The 18,302-nt window shown below is 45.0% G+C and overlaps 1 protein-coding gene and 1 non-coding gene across 2 annotated transcripts in view; both read left to right on the top strand.

The window, feature by feature from the left end:
* Window positions 1–17,461, top strand: part of LOC117900888 (serine-rich adhesin for platelets) — a 41,972-nt gene extending 24,511 nt beyond the window's left edge. Inside the window, exons 2-4 of the mRNA XM_034811419.1 lie at window positions 12,437–13,222; window positions 13,287–13,600; window positions 13,666–17,461. Of these exons, the coding sequence (XP_034667310.1) occupies window positions 12,454–13,222; window positions 13,287–13,600; window positions 13,666–15,642 (3,060 nt within the window). The 5' untranslated portion in view covers window positions 12,437–12,453 and the 3' untranslated portion in view covers window positions 15,643–17,461. The remainder of the gene's footprint in view (window positions 1–12,436; window positions 13,223–13,286; window positions 13,601–13,665) is intronic.
* Window positions 1,890–1,961, top strand: Trnaw-cca. Its single transcript has one exon. It is a non-coding gene; the product is annotated as a tRNA-Trp (tRNA).
* Window positions 17,462–18,302: the final 841 nt, after the last annotated feature.

The following is an 18,302-nucleotide window of genomic DNA, read 5'->3' as shown; positions in this document are numbered from 1 at the left end:
ACACACACAGTGTGTGGCAGAGGCAGGCAGACCCTTGCACAAACAGAGCCACAGAAAAAAAAGGACGAAACGAGAGCGAAAAAAAGTTCTTGCGGCTGAAATAAAAAAAAAACACCAGAAAGGAGGTCGAATGTGTGCAGAACGAATGAGTTGATACCCTAAAGGAAGGAGCAGTCAGATATGGAAATAAGAAATTGAGAAAATCATTTGAACTTTTGTAATTTCATTCCCGTCGAAGATCCCTTTTACACCCAATATTTTCTGATCCTTTTATCTTACTTCTCCGCGTTCCAAATCGCTGCTCAACATGCCTAAGCCCCTTGCTCGTAAAGGGCATAAAAAGCATCCAAGGGCAAAGTGAATCTCGCTCGCTTTTTATTTGGTTTCAGCTCCAGTCTGTGTCCCTCCTTTTTTCCCCACTCATTTTCCACTGACATTTTCAAATGTGCAACTGTTGAGTTTATCTTGGTGTGTGCCTCAATGGCGTTGGGCTTGTGGTGTGCGGCTCCCTGGGGGACTCACGCTTGCATACAATTATCGCCGAATGTATTCAAGTGCGCCCATGGACGAAAGTTGTTGGGGCCAAACTAATCAAGAACCTATAAATAGTAGTAGTTCCCCGGTTACCATTCTGGTACAGCTGATGTACATAAATACGCACTGGAAATGGAACTTATTCTACATCAGTGGGCAATGTGTTTTCCGCTTTGTGTGGCCCATAAATTGGCAAGCAAATGAAATATTCAGCAGGGACATGGACAGGGCTTTCAGCTGTTTCATCTTGGCAGAAATTTCTTAATGAAAGTTTAATTTAATGTGTGGGAGTTAATGAGAATGTACTAAGAAATGATTACTATGTCAAAGGAGCATTCATGATATAAAGATTATAGCAGAGTAATCATTAAGCAGACAGCTCTAATAACTATTCCAATTCATCGTTAAGTTGTGCCCCCCTTTTGTAGTGTTCCCAAGTTCCATTAACTCTCCACCCTCTCTCTGTTTGGTGGCCTAATACAGCCATCATATTTATTATTTATATCGCAGTGCAAGCAACAATATTTGTCTGACATCGATGCGGATTATGTTAATATCATTATTGTATTTGTTTTGTTTGTTTCGCTTTGCGCTGCGACTAATGGCAAAAATGTCAAACGAATGTCAGGGAAGAATCGATTTCAATTCGATTTTTTGGAAGAAGGGATTTAGATACATATGTATATTTAAAGCGAATTTTCTTTGGCATAATATTCACACTTCCAATTTGTTTATGAGCTGTGTGACTTGTTGTTCCAGCGATCGGTGCTAGGATTACGGCTCTATGGTGTTACTGTTGACTAATATTTTGCAACGTTTGAGGAAAGTGTTTAAGAAGTTCTCTGGACATTCCCACCACATAGTCGGCATTTACTGTACCGACTTTGAAAGTTGTCTAAAGACCTGTTCATTGAGGCATTAGATTGTGTTTTGCTCTGCTTGCTGCGGTCTACTCGTGAGCGCATTTTGCATTGCCGCAAACCCGTTTCAATGTTACACTTAAGCCAATAGCAACAACAGTCATCTAATCGCAAACAAATGCAATTCACGCCACAAGTTTTGGGCGGTGTCAGAGCTGGTTTAATGTACAAGTACATAGGCACATGTACAACATATTGTGCCGACAAATACTAATTGAAAGCGATAAACTAAGCAGACAGAGAGCGGCAGGGAGAGTGAAGGGAACACTGAACGCAGTTCTGACGCAGCGTCGAGCGCATTATTTAGTGTGGGATTATTTTTAGGCACGCGAATAGCAACAACAACAACAACCACACTGCCACAACAACAATCATTCATCGAGCACTCTGGATTGGGCGCTTTAGGTTTGTGTGGCAGGCACTGTGACTTATGTGGACTCCGTGGCGCAACGGTAGCGCGTCTGACTCCAGATCAGAAGGTTGCGTGTTCAAATCACGTCGGGGTCAAGCAGTGGCAAACACTTTTTTTGGCCTTTTCTTTTTGCTTTCTTATTTAAGGCTTATCTTTATTAGTTGCAAATGGAATTAATTTGGGGAAGTGGCATAATTAGTGCCATGGAATAGTGGAAGAAAACGTAGAACATATTTGATTAGCTTCTCTAATTAATTCCTTATTTATTTTGGAACCATGATTTGAAGGTAAACAAGAATTTAAGTTAGTGGTTTGAGGTCTTTAGGGCCTCTTTAATGTCCTCCCCTCAATTAATTAAAATACATATAAGTAAATCAAATCAATATCACTAATTACAGCTTCCATTTACACATGACCAATCTGCTCCATGTTTCCGCTTGAACTGTGACCTCAGCTCCAACCACTCATTCAGTACCTTTCAATATGTTTTGTGACTCTTTTCAAATCAGTTAAGTGACACACACACACACACACACGCACCGAGTGCCGAGTGGTGTGTGGATCTGCGCCCCCCTTTGGCTTGGAGTCGTTTTTGTCAATTAACTAGCAAAAAAGCTAAAGCGAAAATCACTTAAAGTATTCAATTACAAAATGTAAAACAAGGCAAAGAGAAGAGAAAAGAAAAGAGAAGGCAAATACAATTGTGCAGGGCTGGCAGGGGAAAGGGAAATGGCAAAAACGGGAGTAACAAAAACCAACAAAGCGCATGGCTAAGTGAAATGAAATGAAATAAAATTGCGGCAGACAAAAAAAAGCAAATGAAAGAAAGAAAGAAAACACCGTGCCAGCTGACAGCAACAACAACGACAAAGACAGGGACAGGGGACAGACGACGATGACGACGAGGACAGAGGTCGGAAATGGCGTGAAACAAGAAGCTGAAACTGATATGCGTGGCGAAGCATTTGATACCCTGGCAGAACGTTACCTACCATGTGTAAAGCTATCTATATAGAAGATGCACTTTTAATGAATATCAAAACCTGGGTAATCTTTAATAGAGCAATCTTTAAGCTCTTAAAACAGCTGAAAACTGTGAATTTATTGGTGTACCAGTACTAAAGTTTTCATTGTTCCCCATGGGCCCTTCAAGAGTTTGCAGAGTATCAAAAGTGCAGCACCAATGACAACAGGTGGTGCTGGCGCTGGCAGCACTGTCGCACTATTTCTTTCTCTGCCTCTTGCACTCCCACTTTCGTTTCCTCCTATCTCATCCGTGCTCTGCTCCTCTTCCTCCCTCCTCTTCCTCTGGCCACTGTTCCAGGCATATGTTCCCAGTCGCTGTCATCGCGTAATGTCCGCTAGCTGCAGCGTCTGTTGGCATTTTGCTACTTCAATTTATTTCGCCGCTCCCTCTCTTTTTGTGTTCCTAACCATCTCTCTTTCTCACACCACACTCTCTCTAGCTCTTACTCTCTCACTCTCTCCTTCCCCACTCTCTCTTCCTTCTGGCCTTAGAATAAATATAAAGTGTGCCACCCAGTGTGCTCAGCCTCCCCTCCCGCATTCTGCTTGCTCTACAAATAATTGTTTTTTCGGCGAGTCAGCCGCGAAGCTCGGTGCAGTGCACCTTTTTGTCCCGTTCTTTTCTCCTTTGCAAATAAAGCCAAAGTTGTTGCCATAGCTTAATCTTTTTTCGTCGTGATTTCAGTAGTTTGCAGAAGAAGCAGCAGCAGCATCTGTGTGGTGAGCAAACAGGTCAGTTGAATAGATTACAGTGGGATGAACTGGTAATGCAAGTGGCAAATAAATATCAAAGGGTAAACCAATAAGAGTAAATCTCTCTTCTATGCTTAGCTATAACTAAAGCCCAAAACTGGCAGCTAACTTTTGATTTTCTACCCAAGAAAAGTCTGCAGTTTGGTGTCAGCAAATCTTTTTCGGCGCTTTAACGCATGGAACAATTTAAATCGTCGTGAAATTATGACTTTGCCACCCACTGTGCGCACTGTGCGGACAGGAAGAGGCAGTTGTTAACTCTGATTTAATGGCAATGTTGCAGTTGCAGCTGAAGCAGCGAGCTACCTGAAGCGGTGTGCTCGACCGTGCTTACCGTATTCCTGCCGTAACTTTCAGTCCCCTGCTGCCTGCCATTCTTCTCTCTCTCTCTCTACTATCTGCCATCGCTCTCCATTCAAGCGCCGCTCTCCCACCCTCGACTGTAGTCCTCTCTCCAAGCATCTGCCTGCAGTCCGCTCTCCCTCGCTCTGCCTAAAGCCCACTCTCCCACGTACTCTGCCTTTGGCCCTCGCTCCATCGCTCTCTGCCCTCCCTCTGTCCCTCTCGCTCCCGCTGTCTGCCTGCCTGTCTGTCGCACCGACGGAACAGAAGTGGCTACGTGCTGTGTGTGTTTGCGGGCTCTCAAGATCCGGATGGGGATGCCCGCTGGCTGCTGTTGCCGTTGTGCATCCTGCCTGCCTGGCGGTCCTTGTTGTGGGCTTTTAATGGGTTAATGGGGGAGGAGGCAGTCGCTGCAACTGTTGCAAGCTGCCAGCTCAGTGGAAAGAGCCCATTGGCATTATGATAAATACACATTTGGGCAGCAGCAGCAGCAGCAGCTTCTGCCTGTTCGAATGGACTTTTAAGTTACTTTGCCTTGGCTTGCCACTAAATGAAAATTTTAGAGCTGGGCAAAATGGGCAGACCTCAGGGTCGGCCCTTGCGGCTATTGAATCAAAGTACATTTCCATTTTCCATTTTCGGGACAGCAATTTGCTCAATTGTGGGGCAAAAGTTTCTGCACAAAATGCTCGTAAGTTGCAGGCAGAAAAAAACTTGCAAAGAGACCACAGAAAATGTGCGGAGGTGTCTGATGCAGACAATGTGCAATCTGCGTGCCAGGTACAGGGCACATGTCACCAGCACAACAGCAGCACAGAAGGCGGCATCATGTCAGCGGCAGTTTGCAGAGGCAACAATGGGGCAAGACCATGGATGGTTGGTGGGAAGTTCGTCAGAGAAAAAACCAACTGTGAGTGCAGCTGAACAATGGCTGGGCGTGGGAGGAGGACTGGTGGGCGTGGCAGCAAGGAACTTTAATGGTGTCAGTGTAATTGTTAACTCAAGCGACGTTTATTTCCTGCGTGTGTCTCCGCCTCGTGTCCGTGTCCGTGTCCGTGTCCCTTCCTAATGTGTGTGCGTTGCATACTTTGTGGCGCTTTCATTACATCTTCTTTACTTGGCACTTGCACGCCGCTGTAAAGGATACGTGTGGCATATATACTATAATAATAAAACACAAGTCAAGTGTCGCCCCAAGAGCGGTAAAGAGAGAGAGCGAGCGAGGGAGAGTGGCATGCGTGGTGCTAAAGCAGAGCGACACTTAATGTCATCTGTTGTGGCGTTGAAGTAAATTACGTTTACGCCAGGTGTGCCGGCAAATGCTTTATTATGGCAGGGTAGAAGTCGGTGGGGTATGACGATTTTTAGAGAATTTTTGCAGAGGCAGAGAAGGAACAGAAGGAGCAGCTTTAAGCGAAATTTAGAGAGCAACTTTCAAGGAGCAAAAAACTCTTCAGTTGAAACTTGAAGCTACTTCGCTCGGCTATAAATAATATCAATCTGAAGCTTTATCTTCCATCTACCATTAAAACTCAGCAATCCCTAAGAGTATCCCAACTTTCATCTCCCAAAGCCTTTGCTTTCCTTCACTTTTTACACTAAATAAATCAACTTCACCACTGGAGCAAAATTAACTGAAGCGAGCTGCTGCGCATCTACAGCATTTAATTAACACTCGCTGCACTCTCTTCGCTCGACTGGGACTCACCTGAAACACACACGCACACATGCCACAACAGCTGACCCCAAAAGCCCCGCAACACACACACAGGCAAACATTTGTCAATCTTGCGTGTCAAAATAAAATGTCCAAAATGGAATTCCCGGAATGCTGCTGTCCCATAAACAGGCTAAAAGAGTCGTTATACAATTTTGTCTAGACTTGTCTTTGTCTAGCGCACAGGCAGGACACACAGGACCCAGGCCAGCAGCGCAAGTGTCAGCTCCAATCAACGCTGCTGGACAGCCAAGTGACAGACAGAGCGAGCGCCACGCCACGTCACTCATTTCGCTCGTGCGAGTGGGGGAGTGGGGGAGGGGCGGAGTGGCGGAGTGAGTTGTGGCAAGGAATTGGGTGGCAGGCAAGCCATTTGTCTGGCTGCCACATAAAAAGTGTTTTAAATTAGCTGTTAATTTAACTACTTCTCGGTGGCCAGCCCCCACCCTGTGGTCGGACCAGCGACTCCTCTTCTTTCACAGCATTTTCAAATGGCAAATGGCTAGAGCTTAATGGGTTTTTATTTTTTATGGCGCCCATGAGTGGATGCTTAGGGGTCGAAACTCTGGCTAATCATTGGCCACTAAGTGGGAATGCTGGTAGTCGTGTTTTATGGCTGCTTGGGAGAGGAGAAATAATCGTAAACTAATCATTGAGTGGCGATTTTTGGGTGAGGGAATTGCACCAAAATTAATTTTTATAAGTGAAAATTGCACTTAAATTTCAGCTCTCTTGTAGCAGCTTTTGGAGGCAGCTTCAAATGGAATTGCTTACATTATTTTTCCCTGTTTTCTCCCTGCATTTTAAGCACCCTTAATCCACACATCATCCTGTATATAATTCACATTTCTATTACATTTCTGCTACGTTTCCCTGTAGCTTTATTTGCCCACCTGCTGTCAGTTTTTAATCTCTCCCTAAGCCCTTTGTTTTAGCAATTGTATTCCACACGCACAAAGCCTCACAGATTTTGTTTGACTTTTGACTACAAATGGACTTCATTTGGCCCAAAAACGAATGCCTGTTCCACACATTTTGATTTATGGGCAGGCCACAAAGGCAAAAACAAACACACAAATACGTTACAGACATTCGTCGAATATTATCTGTGGTCTTCCGAGTGATTAAGCAATAAATATACAAGTTGACAGTAAATTATTAACGTAGCAAATGGCAAAGAACAAGTCCAGGCAGAGTCCCAGCAGAAGTCGCTCCAGCAGCAGCAGCAGCTAAGGGATGTCCCCCCCTTCGAGGGTACCTTTCGAGGCCATCTTCCACTCAGTTATCGTTTTTGTATCCCTTGATAAGGCCGGGCACGTAGTGCTGGTAAATATTTGAGCAAATATTAAAAGTAGAACAAATTCAAAACGTGACACATTTAAGGGGCAAAAAGCAATCGAATTTTCGTCCATTTCGGAAGGGGAATTCCGGTTTGGGGGAGTGTCTGTAAATTGCCTTCAAGTGCATCATTTGTGCCCCAATGAGTGGCAATAAACTGAAATGCAATTCAAAAGTCATTTAGGGCTTTTTCCCAGCGACACATAAACATACGAAGGCGTGGCCCGTGGGCGTGGGGTCACATGGTTTCAGGGCTCAGATCTGTGTCTGTGTCTGGGTCTGGGTCTGTATCCTGGCGGGTGGGCTGAGTTTGGTATCATAAACGTAAAACGCTTAGCACTTAAGACAAAAAGAACATACAGAGAGAGAGAGAGAGAGAGAGAGAGGGGTCTTTCGGGGGCAGGTTACAGCAAGAGGCAGCAAAACAATGCCGCCAAATGTAGCAGCAGGAAAAGCGAAGTCGCAGCTTTTGGATACCCTTGAAGATTGATGCTGCGTGTTGTTGTCGCTGTGGAAACAGAAGAATTAACCTTAGAAAAATGAGAAAAAAATAGATTATGGGGCTGAATGAGTAGATCAATTCCCCCTACTTAGAAGTTACAAAAAGTTCGCAAACATTATTTTAGAAATTAAAAAACCGCGCTGTTGACTGGGCGCTCTTGCGTAATTTTTACCACGGCAACTGCTGCGCAAATATCCACTTAAACGTATAGATTAATAAGGAAATAGTATGACATTTTACAGGATATTTTATTTGTATCTATAGAACGAACATGACCAAAGATAAAGCGCCACAAGGTTGAAGTTTTCAACCATTTTTCGTGTGTTTACAAATTTGTCTAAACGTTGACTTTTTTGTTAGTCTTTCTTTGCATGGTTTGCTTTTATTTTAGACACAAGCTCCTTAGTATTTTCCGAGCTACATATTTATATATTAAAGTAACAGCCAGTTGGGACACGTAGCTGCAAACATCTTCCCATAATCATCATACCCTCAAAGCAGAAAAAAAGGCGCAGCAGCAGCCTGAACAGACGCAGAAGGAGGAGGAGGATTAGGAGTAGCAGGAGGAGGAGCAGCAGCAAAAGGAAGATGAGGAGGAAGAAAAAGAACATGGCCATAACAATAAAAGCACAACAATAAGCAGCAACAAACGAGGACACCCATTGCCCATTCACAGTGGGAGAGAGAGGAGACACCGGGGCGGATGTGGGACGTGGCTGTGTGGCTGTGTGGCTGTGTGTCTGTGTGCCTGTGGCAGCCTTGTGGCCATGGCGCTGCCAAGTGTAGCAGATTAACGGAATCTTTGTTAAATGGCGCACGGCGCACGAGCCCACAGCCTCTTGGCAGTTGTAGGTGCTCATAATTTGGCTCTGGCTAAGGCTCTGTCTCTGGCTCTGGCTCTCTCCGTGTCCCATTGTCTGCCATAGACAAAGCAGACACTAATAAGGCTGAACTGCGCTGGCAAGACTCTTAAATGTTCAGCATTTGTGGCAGTCTCTTTAAGGTGCAGCTTAGTCAACATTTTAGCTAATTAAAAGAATATAAAATTAAGCTGGAAGTTGCTGAAAAATAAGCATAAATCGAATCAAGAAAGAGCCAACAGCCACAACCAATTTTTCTTGTTGAATATTTTCATTTGGCTAATGTTTCCATAAGCCGCTTAGGTGGTTATGGCTCTGTCTTTGAGTCTCTCTTTTTGTACATATTCGGTAGCTTAGAGACAGTTGACACTGCCGTTCATTTGAATAGTGAAATATGTTTGTTAGCTGCCTGCAAAAACCATCGAAAAATACTGCTCCAGGCCACACCTCGAGCCAGCTTTGCACTTATATTTATTCCATTTAAAAAGCAACTTTCTTTACCCCCGAAAACTGCCAAATACAAATTGATTTTCAACAGCTGTGCTGCTGCTGCTGCTGCTGCTGTCGTCCTGTGCTGTGTATTTATTTCTGTATTTTATTTCTGTACGCCTCAATCCACACGAATGGTTTTTCCTTTTGTGTTGAGGCCTGAGCCGCCGCAGAACTCAGAGTCAAATGTGCAACACACACACAGAGGCAGACAAAAGGCATTGCTGTATTCTACATATAAGACATGTACAACTACATTTACATGTATGTATTTATGTACTTATGTATGTACAAATTTCGATTGATTTTGCCGTCAATTTCATTTGCCAAAGTTTTGGTAGAGGCAAAAAAAATATATATGACAGCAACAGCAACAAATGTGGGAGCATGTATATAGGGCAGCCATGCCGTGGGCATGATGAATTATTGTACGCTCCATCCATCCATCCATCCAGCCATATCTCACACACATTACGCATACGCATACGCACCGGTGTACCGTCCAAGTCCAAGTCGAGGCCGCCTGTCAGCATGCTTTGTAGGTTTGTGCGTGTGTCCATTGCCTAACCACCATCATTCATCATTGCTGGCAACGGAGCAACAAGCCAGCATTGTTGTTGCCTGTGTTAGAGTTTGGTTAACCATTTTCCGCTCATTTTACCCCACACACAGACAGAGGGCACGGGACATCGATACACATTCAACGAGCGGACAATGTGCTCTACGTATGTATTTATGTACATTGTTTGCTCCTCTTTTTTGGGGCAGACCCGCAGGCAATTATCCGTTCAGGCTTTCAACCCAATCCCCAAATGTGCTAATCCATCAATACAACTCAACTGTAGCCTCAACACTTTGTCTCTTTTTCCGCTCTCTCTTTCTCTTTCCATCTCTTTTTTCCCTCTTTTTTGGGGCATGTACATACACGAGTTCTAGCCTCAATTTTTCGTACAAGGCAAGGCCATCAAATGCGCAACGGAAGCTGCAACTTATTAGAAGCATTCAATAACTTTGTTCCCCGGTGAATGAAGGGCTTTTCCATTGCCTTTGCCCTGCCTTTCCGTTTGATTTCTTCATTTTTTGGCTTCTGCTTTGCTGTTTGAATATGTTCAAAGAACTTGTAAGTAATGCTATGAAAATATTGAATAGTCTTCTCTTTGACCCATCAAAAATATACAAAAATAAAATCCAATCAATTAGCTGATTAAATCATGCATAATTCCCTTTCAAGTGCACTTGCTGCAGCCTTTTTTGAGCAACAATTTAGCAAACAAAAGCAAAAAGTAACAGCCATTAGGGGTGCTCAACTTTGCACGCGTAATTGCCAGGAAAAACTCTACCCGTGAGACCATTAAAAATCACTTCAAGCTGCTTGGACTGCAAATTTGATTTTATTTTTACATTTTTTCGCTCATTATGCGCACGAAAGTTGGACACGAATTATGGCCAATGTATAATAGCCATTAAAACTTTCTGCCAGACAATGAGGAACAGTGCAAAGAGAGAGAGAGAGAGAGAGAGAGAAGAAGTAAAAGAAAAGAGAAGGAAAAGCGTGGCAGTCCAAGGTACGAAGCTTGAGGTGAAACCAAAAACTTTTGCAATAATCATTTTGGCTCCGACTGACTGGACGTGTCCTTGGCAGGAACAAAGCATTGCCCAAACATGCAGCAAATGTAAAACTATGTAAAATGCATAAAAAACAACAAAAAATGTACAGCATTTTGTGTGTGGCAGAGAAAAGAACAACTGAGCCAGGAAAGTGCAGCAGAGCGAAGCTCCACAATTGCGCGACTTTCAATGCAAAAAAAGAACAATTACGTGCAGGTGGAGAGGGGAAAATAAAGGACACTGACTGCCAATGACAATGGACAATGAGGCAATGCAAATATGCAGATTTGTACGTGCAACGGCAACAGGCTGTGCAGTGTGCATGCAAAAGTCCTTCTGTTCTGCATTATTGAGCGTGCAACTTGTTGTTGCAAATCCAAGGATGCTGCTCAAAATTTGTTGCACTATTTTGTGCATCTTTCGTAGGAATTTCGCACATTTTTTTTATATTTTTAAAGTATTTTTTGTCTGCTCATTCTGCGAAATTTCTCAAAAATGTGTGAGAATAAGAAATTCACTGAATTGACTTGGGAAACACTTTGGGCATAGTACAAATGGCAAAGGAAATGCCCAAAAATGTAAAAACTTTCGCTAGAAAATGTACGAAAGAAGCTGAGTTTAAATGATGAAAGAAAAGTTGCAGAAAGCATAAAGGCAGCAGCTATGAAAATTCACGAAAAAGCAGAAAAAGAAAAAGGAAATAAATACACCACACACTTCTTTCCCCTGGCATCTTCCTATATGAATGTCTGTCTGCTTTGTACCTTAATTTACTCATTTCGCCGAAATGTTAAAAATGTGCCAAGTTATTTTCCCCAAAGGGAATGCTACATAGAACGAAGGGTGCGCGCCGGAAAGTGCAAAATGAAAAGGTGCTGAAACAGCTGAAGACGAAGCGTAAACAAGGAAAGGAAGGGAAGGGAAAGAGCGAGCAAAAGCTGAAAACAATTAAAAACTTTGAGGCGCTGGCGAAGAATGCGCCAAGAAATGTGGAATGAATTGATGGCGTTTTAATTGCTGTGGGGTGTGGGCGGGAGTCCGTGACGAGAAACAACGAAAATGGGAGAAGCTGAAACGTTGGACGGAAATCGTTAGAGCGGGGCACAGCAGAAAGAGCAGAAGAAGCGAAAATTGTTTGGGAATTGAATGTAATTGGGGTGCTCCTCCATAAAGGTCGTTGAAATATGACTTTTTATTGGTATTTATTGGGGCTTGGGTTGGGGCTTGGCTTGAGTTTGGTTTCCTGTTTATCATACATTAAAATCAATGGAAATTAATTATGCCTCAAATTTTGGAAAATTAATTATGGTCTTGTTTCTGCTACAGACTTCATTTCATTTAGATATTATTTACTAAGACACTTTCCTACTGCTGAAATCTCTTTAAATCCCCTGTTAATAGATTCTCTTGCAACCCAATCTACCTATGTACATAATTTTAGGTGCTTTTTCCTAGCTTAAAAGCCTTTAAAAAGGGTCATAATTAATCGTAATTGTTGGCGATTAAAGCTTTCATTTACAAATTGCTGTTAAGAGATTCAAGGAGTAGGCTCAGACCTTTGGCATTTCTGCTTGGAAGCCAATTTGCTGCAAGTGGTTTTCCAATTTCTGGGTTTTACCTGCGGAGATATCAGTTTCAGCAGCTGCCTTAAATTTGCAGCTAATAAATTGAACTGCAAGTAAATATAACACAGCTTTGGCGCTACTCTACGGCAGTTGCACTCAAAATTGTATGTTTGATATGATTTTGTAGCCACCACTTTCAGCAGCAGTCAACCAATTTAAGAGCATTCTATTTTTCGACAGATTTCTTATGTTTTCCTAACATATCTTCAACGTTGAATGGTCCAAGAAAGAACCGCCTTGTGAAGTTTCATTAAATTTAAAACCGATTACTCACCCACCCACCTATCGATTTATTTTGTATCGATTGCAGAAAATGTTTCAATAGAGATGGCAAAACTTTCACGACGTGCCTCGTCGTCTGCAGCAACGCCAACAACAGGAAAAACAGCAACAGACAGCGGGACAGCAACAACAACCGTTATTCCTTCACCTGCTAATCATGCCACAGGCTTGCCACAACGCATCACCCGCCGTGCCACAAGCAGCAACCAAAGCAGGCCCCAGGCGGCGGCACTCATTGACACGAGCGGCGATGTTCTCCTACAGGAGACTGCAGCGCCCCCACCACCGACACCGGCGGCGCACACCAACAGCCACAGCCACAGCCACAACAACAGCAACACTGCCACACGAAATGAGAGCAGCGCGACAGCAGCACCCGCCCACAACACGGCCACGCCCTACATGCCGCTGCTGCCGCCGGGCGAACGAAATCTGACGGACGCGGAGAATGCCGCGGAGCGTGCCAGGATCCGCGAGGAATTCTTCGCCACCTACGACGTGATGACGGGCGTGAGGATCGCCGCCACGCTGGGCGGCTTCTTCGGGCTGATGGTGTTCCTCATCGTGTGGAAGAGTCGCAGCAGCAGCAACGAGACGCTGAAGGTGCTGAAGGATCCGAAGATGGCGGCCGTGGCCTCGCTGTGCATGCAGGAGGAGGAGGAGCGCGAGATCCAGGAGGCCATAGTGGCCACGGGCATGTCCATCTACCCGGATGAGTACGATGCCATGGTGTACAGACGCCAGAGGATGCTCTCGCTGGGCAATGTGAGTGCGCCGCCGCTGCTGAATCGTGGCTATCGTTGTGGTTCCGTGGGTAAGTGCCCCAAGGGTTTGCCTCGCAGAAGCTTCAACTGATTGGGAATCCTCTTCTCTTCCAGGTGGTGTGGGTGCGGGTGTGCCCGTGGGCTATAGCTATCTGCTGGAGCCACCGCGACGCTTCTCCTACTCGGCCATGTCCGCGGGCGGTGGTCCACCGGGGCCCATAGGACGCCGCAAGAGCGGCTCGGAATCGTCGCGCATTTTCAGCAATTACCCGATGGGCGGCAGCTTTGGCACCGACGATTACTTTGTGGAGACGGAGGATGAGCTGGAGCACGAGGAGTACATGGAGCACCCGCAGGATCACCAACATCTTCATCAGCGCACGGACTCGACGCGCAGCAAGCAGGGATTTCTGTCTGTGCCGCTGGCGGTGAGTGAAGAGAACCCAAAGGAATGCACGAGCCTAACTTTTGTTTGTTTTTCTGCCCCTCCCAGGGTCACGACTCACGTCGCAGCAGTGCCATGACCTGCTGCAGCACGGACAGCTCGTATTTGGAGCGTCGCACCTCCGCCTATACGCTGGGCATGAGCAACCTCCCGCCCACGCTGCAGCGCAAACTATCGACTGCCTCGCGCACATCGAGCATCGAGAACTGGGACTACTACTATCCGGACATTCAGGTCATACAGCCCACGCCCAAGGCCTCGCCGTGCCCCTCGGAGCGCAGCATACACGAGGCCAGCTCCTGCCTGAGTGCGCCCAGCATCAAGCGCAAGCACAGCATTGTCTCCTACGATCCGGACAGCGCGCAGGCTGGACGCAAGCAGCAAATACACTCCATCAGCGCGGACACCGTGGACGTTTATCCCTACAACCAAGCGGCCCTGGCGGACACTGTGGATTTGGGGCTGGCGCTGCCCAAGCCCATACAATCGGCGCCGCCTACGAGCGCCCAGCAGGCGTTCCATTTCTGTGACTCGCCGTCGGAGGAGCTGCGGCTGGGTGTGCGCCGCAAGCTGACACTCGTGGAGCTGCAGCGGAATGAGAGCAACAACAACAGCTTCCCGTACACGGCCAATGCAGCGGCACCAGTCACGGGTGGAGGCACGACCACGGCCACGACTGTGGCCACCTCCAGCAGCATCAGCGTGGACAGCACGCCCGTCAGCTTGGATCGCTTGAATGGCAGCCTCAGTCTGGGCACCATTTCGGTCTCTGCGAAGCTGCCGCCGAATGCGGCCAATGGAAATCCCGAGAAGCGTGCGCCACTCGCCTCACTAAGTTCCTTCAAGATCTCCTCGCTGGAGTGCCCCGACTCGGAGTTGCGCTCCCTCGAGGAGGACTCTGTCTTCGGGCTGGAGAGTCCCGCAGACACCGACGACGACATGCAGCAGCTGAGCAGCGACAGCGAGGAGCAGGCCGTGGCCATGGCAGTCATTGAGGCAGCGGCCGCCAAGGCAGCAGCGGCACAGGGACACGGGCAGAGCCAAGGCACATCCGTGCAGGGCAGTGGCGAGCTGAAGGCAAATCCCCTGCCGCAGGTGAAGCGCCTGAGTCAGGCGCAACGTCGTCCGCTGCTGCAGCGACATCGAAGCATCAGCGCCGCTGCCAGCGATCGGGTGTCGCTGATTGGATCGCAAACTGGTCAAGGATTGCCGCTGCAGCAGTTCCAGGGCCCAGGGCTGCCGGTGACAGTCGAAGCGGCTCCACTGGAGACGCACTTTGGGGCCATTGTGAGTCACAGTCCACCGCGGCGTGGGCCGCTGCTGCAGCAGTACAGCGATCCGCAGAGTTTGCCCACAACGACGACAACAACGACAACGACGACCACAGAGGATGACACGTGCTCCACACTCAACACGGAGCTGGGACTGCTGGATGCTGTGGTGGTAGCTGGCAACGGTGGCGGAGAGTCAAACACGCACACGCAGTACAGCAGCATGAACACGGTGATCAGTGTGGGTCGCTCCACGCCGAGTCCCAGTCACGCCAGCGCTGCGACAAGTCCTCGCTTGGACAATAACTATGCGTGCAGCCAGTCCCCCTCGGAGGCTCAGGCACAGCAGCCAGCTCAACTGCCACACAACTGTAGATTGGTGCACGAACCCGATGCCTGCCCCTCCTCCAAGTCCGACTCGCTGATAGCCACAAGACCGCAGAGCATTTGTGTGCCCTCCTCGCTCAAGGATCTAATACTGCGCAAGGGAACTGTCGCTGGCATCAGCAAAAGTGCCACAAGCCTAAGTCTGCCCAGCAATGAGGTGGCAACAACAGGAGCAACATCCACAACGACTGCAACTGCAACTGCGACGCCCGCCGTCATGCTAGAGCTTCCCCTCATCAGGCTGCCAAACGAAGACGCCGAAGACGAGGACGACAACATGGAGACTGTGGCCTCAACTGGCGATGATAAGCGCGACCCCAGCCTGCCCGGCACTTCCAGAAAGTGGTCCAAGGAGACACTCTTCTAGCCCAGTTGGTATCCGCTGCTGTTACGCATGCAGTTCCGTGCACCGGGACAGTATTTAAGAGCTTAGCAAAGTGACGTTTTTGTATGCAAAGGGGAAACAGTGAGAACTTCTTCAGAGCGGGGCAGGACGAGCACTCTAGAGATTGAGACTTCTACTTACATATTCTTCCACCATTCTTACACTTTTCTTGCTATTTTTACGCGACTTTTGTGCTAAGATTTCCATGCTACAAGTTCTTATTGATTGAAACTAATATTGCTGATTCATTTTCGGCATTTTTGCTCTACGATTTCCTATATTAGATCCTTATTTCATCAAGAAACAGTTCTCTAACTGACGATATTTTCTGTTCAATCATTTCCTCAGTTTCCCAAGTCTTTCACCTTAAAATCACTAAAACATTTCAGTGGAAAATTAGTAAAAGAAGAACAAGCTCTGCAGAGATTTATTCTACATACTTAGATCTCCATTTTACTGGCCCTTATTTCATTAGGAATCGAATGCCTAACCAGCTATCTTTTCTGTTTAAAAGTTCTGTCAGTTTCCTAAGTTTTTTAGCCCAAAATCTCTACAAAGTTTCTGTGAAAAGAGAGTGAAAGAATGACCATTGTTCCACAGGTTTATTCTACTAACATTTCCAAATTATAGATCTTTATTTCACGTCTTTTAAAATGCTTAAAGAACGATATTATCTTTGCAATACTTAAGTACCTAAGTTTCTGATCTTTGAATCTCCACAAAGTTCCTCTACCAAATCCCTTCTTCTCTGTACATACACATATTCAGCCTTTACTCCCATTAGCTGAAGATCCTGGTTGTTCCATTCATAATTTCCAAGAACTCTCTGTATTCTTCCCTATTCTTCCTCGACATCTTGTCCTGTCCTCTGCTGTTTCGGGTTAAGTTTTCACTGTCGCCTGTTCTGGCAGCCAATTTCCTGGGCCAGACAGCCATGAAACGCGTGACGTGTACGAGTACGATTATATTGACGTGTATTTAGGCATAAATATTAAGAGTTGTTGGCAGAGGATTAAGTTTAAGCGCATTTAGTCACAGATGTAAGTTAGTCTTTGGGGCAAAAGTTACTCCCGAACAGCAAACAACAAAAATGTATTCGTACTTAGAGACTGTTGTCTATTATTGTTAAATAGGAATGTGTAAGTTTAAGTAGTGATAATCGGATTTATTTTCTCACACACCAACTATAGACACAGGACAAAGGAATGAGAGTAAAGTTTATACAAAAATATTTCTATAGCCAGAACGATCGATCGTTCCAATCTCCAACTCCAGCTCTGTGTCTGCGTCTGTGTCTATTTCTATGCCTGAAAATGGAATGAAAACTCTTCTCTAGTGTCTTAAACAGCAGCCAAATACTTCAAGTATTGAACAGTAAATTAGTATAAACAAATAAAATGCACGACAAGCAAAACATTTCCAATGATCTGAAGCCTAAAGGAACTCTCAAGTCTTTCCACATTTCCTTCCCTGTCTGTCCCTGTCCCTGTTCCTGGCCTATTCGAACACAAAATTGTTGTTGGTATTATAATAGAGTTGTTGTCAAGAATTTAGTGTTACAAAAGCAAAATGAATATAAATTTAAACAAAGGATACATATAGATACATATATAAACAAACAATTTCCTAACTCATCCCACCTACGCATCTCTATTTTTCTATGAAATTGCATTTGCTCCGAGAAAAGAAGAGAAAAGAAATGGAAAGTGGCAGCAAAAATGGAATGTCAAATCAAATGAGACTTGTATTAGTCAAATCAAAATACACAGTTGAACAATTTATTGTATAATAGAACTGAAATTATGTCAAAAGCAGCTAGAAGAAAACGAAACTCTAAGAGACTTTCTCTCACATGCCTGAAGCCTCAGCCTGATGCCTAATTTGTACCTTTCCTATGCATATAAGTACGGAGTATATATTTATATACAGAAAGCCAAAAACACTATAAACATATAGAGAACAAGCCAGCCCTATTTGAGTATTTTTAAAGAAGAAACAAAGCCCCAAAGAGTATTTTGTACGAGCGCCTAGGAAATTGCGAATTGGAAAAACTGTAACGAGTATATCAAAAAATAGAAAGAAACGAAACGAAAACAAAACGAATATCTAATTGTTGGTTAAATGCTGAAGATGGCAGATAGTGAGGTTCGAAAATATTGTAATTGTAGCGTTGAAATACACATAAATATAAACAAAAACTAATAACGTAGCTAATTATACAACAAATACAATATTTAATGCGCAAAAAGAAAGAAACCAAAACTAAAACTTGTCTAAGGTAAATGAGTAGCGGAACCAATTGTTAAATCTAAGCATAAATGAATTCAACAAAAACTGAGCTGTTGTATTAAATGAACAATAAACAAAAGAAGAAAGAAAATAATGTCAAAGAAATGAAAAAAATGAAGCAGAAAAGCATTTCAAGCGCAGATTTACTAGCCTCAAAAAATGTATCCTTGAATTCACTTTCGTTTGCGACATTTTCTTTTATACTTTTGTACTAACTTTTGAGCTGATTTCCAAGCTAAATATAATTTCCATATTTTCTGCATATCATTTTGTAGCTCTGTTGACACTAAATTGGTAAACAAAAGCCATTTAAAATCGAAAAAAAACGAAGAAATAGAAGCAAATAAAATTAC

The sequence above is a fragment of the Drosophila subobscura genome, chromosome U (assembly GCF_008121235.1).
Source record: "Drosophila subobscura isolate 14011-0131.10 chromosome U, UCBerk_Dsub_1.0, whole genome shotgun sequence".
NCBI classification, from domain to species: domain Eukaryota; kingdom Metazoa; phylum Arthropoda; class Insecta; order Diptera; family Drosophilidae; genus Drosophila; species Drosophila subobscura.
Note: the sequence above shows the minus strand (reverse complement) of the source record. Positions and strands in the feature narration are given on the sequence as shown.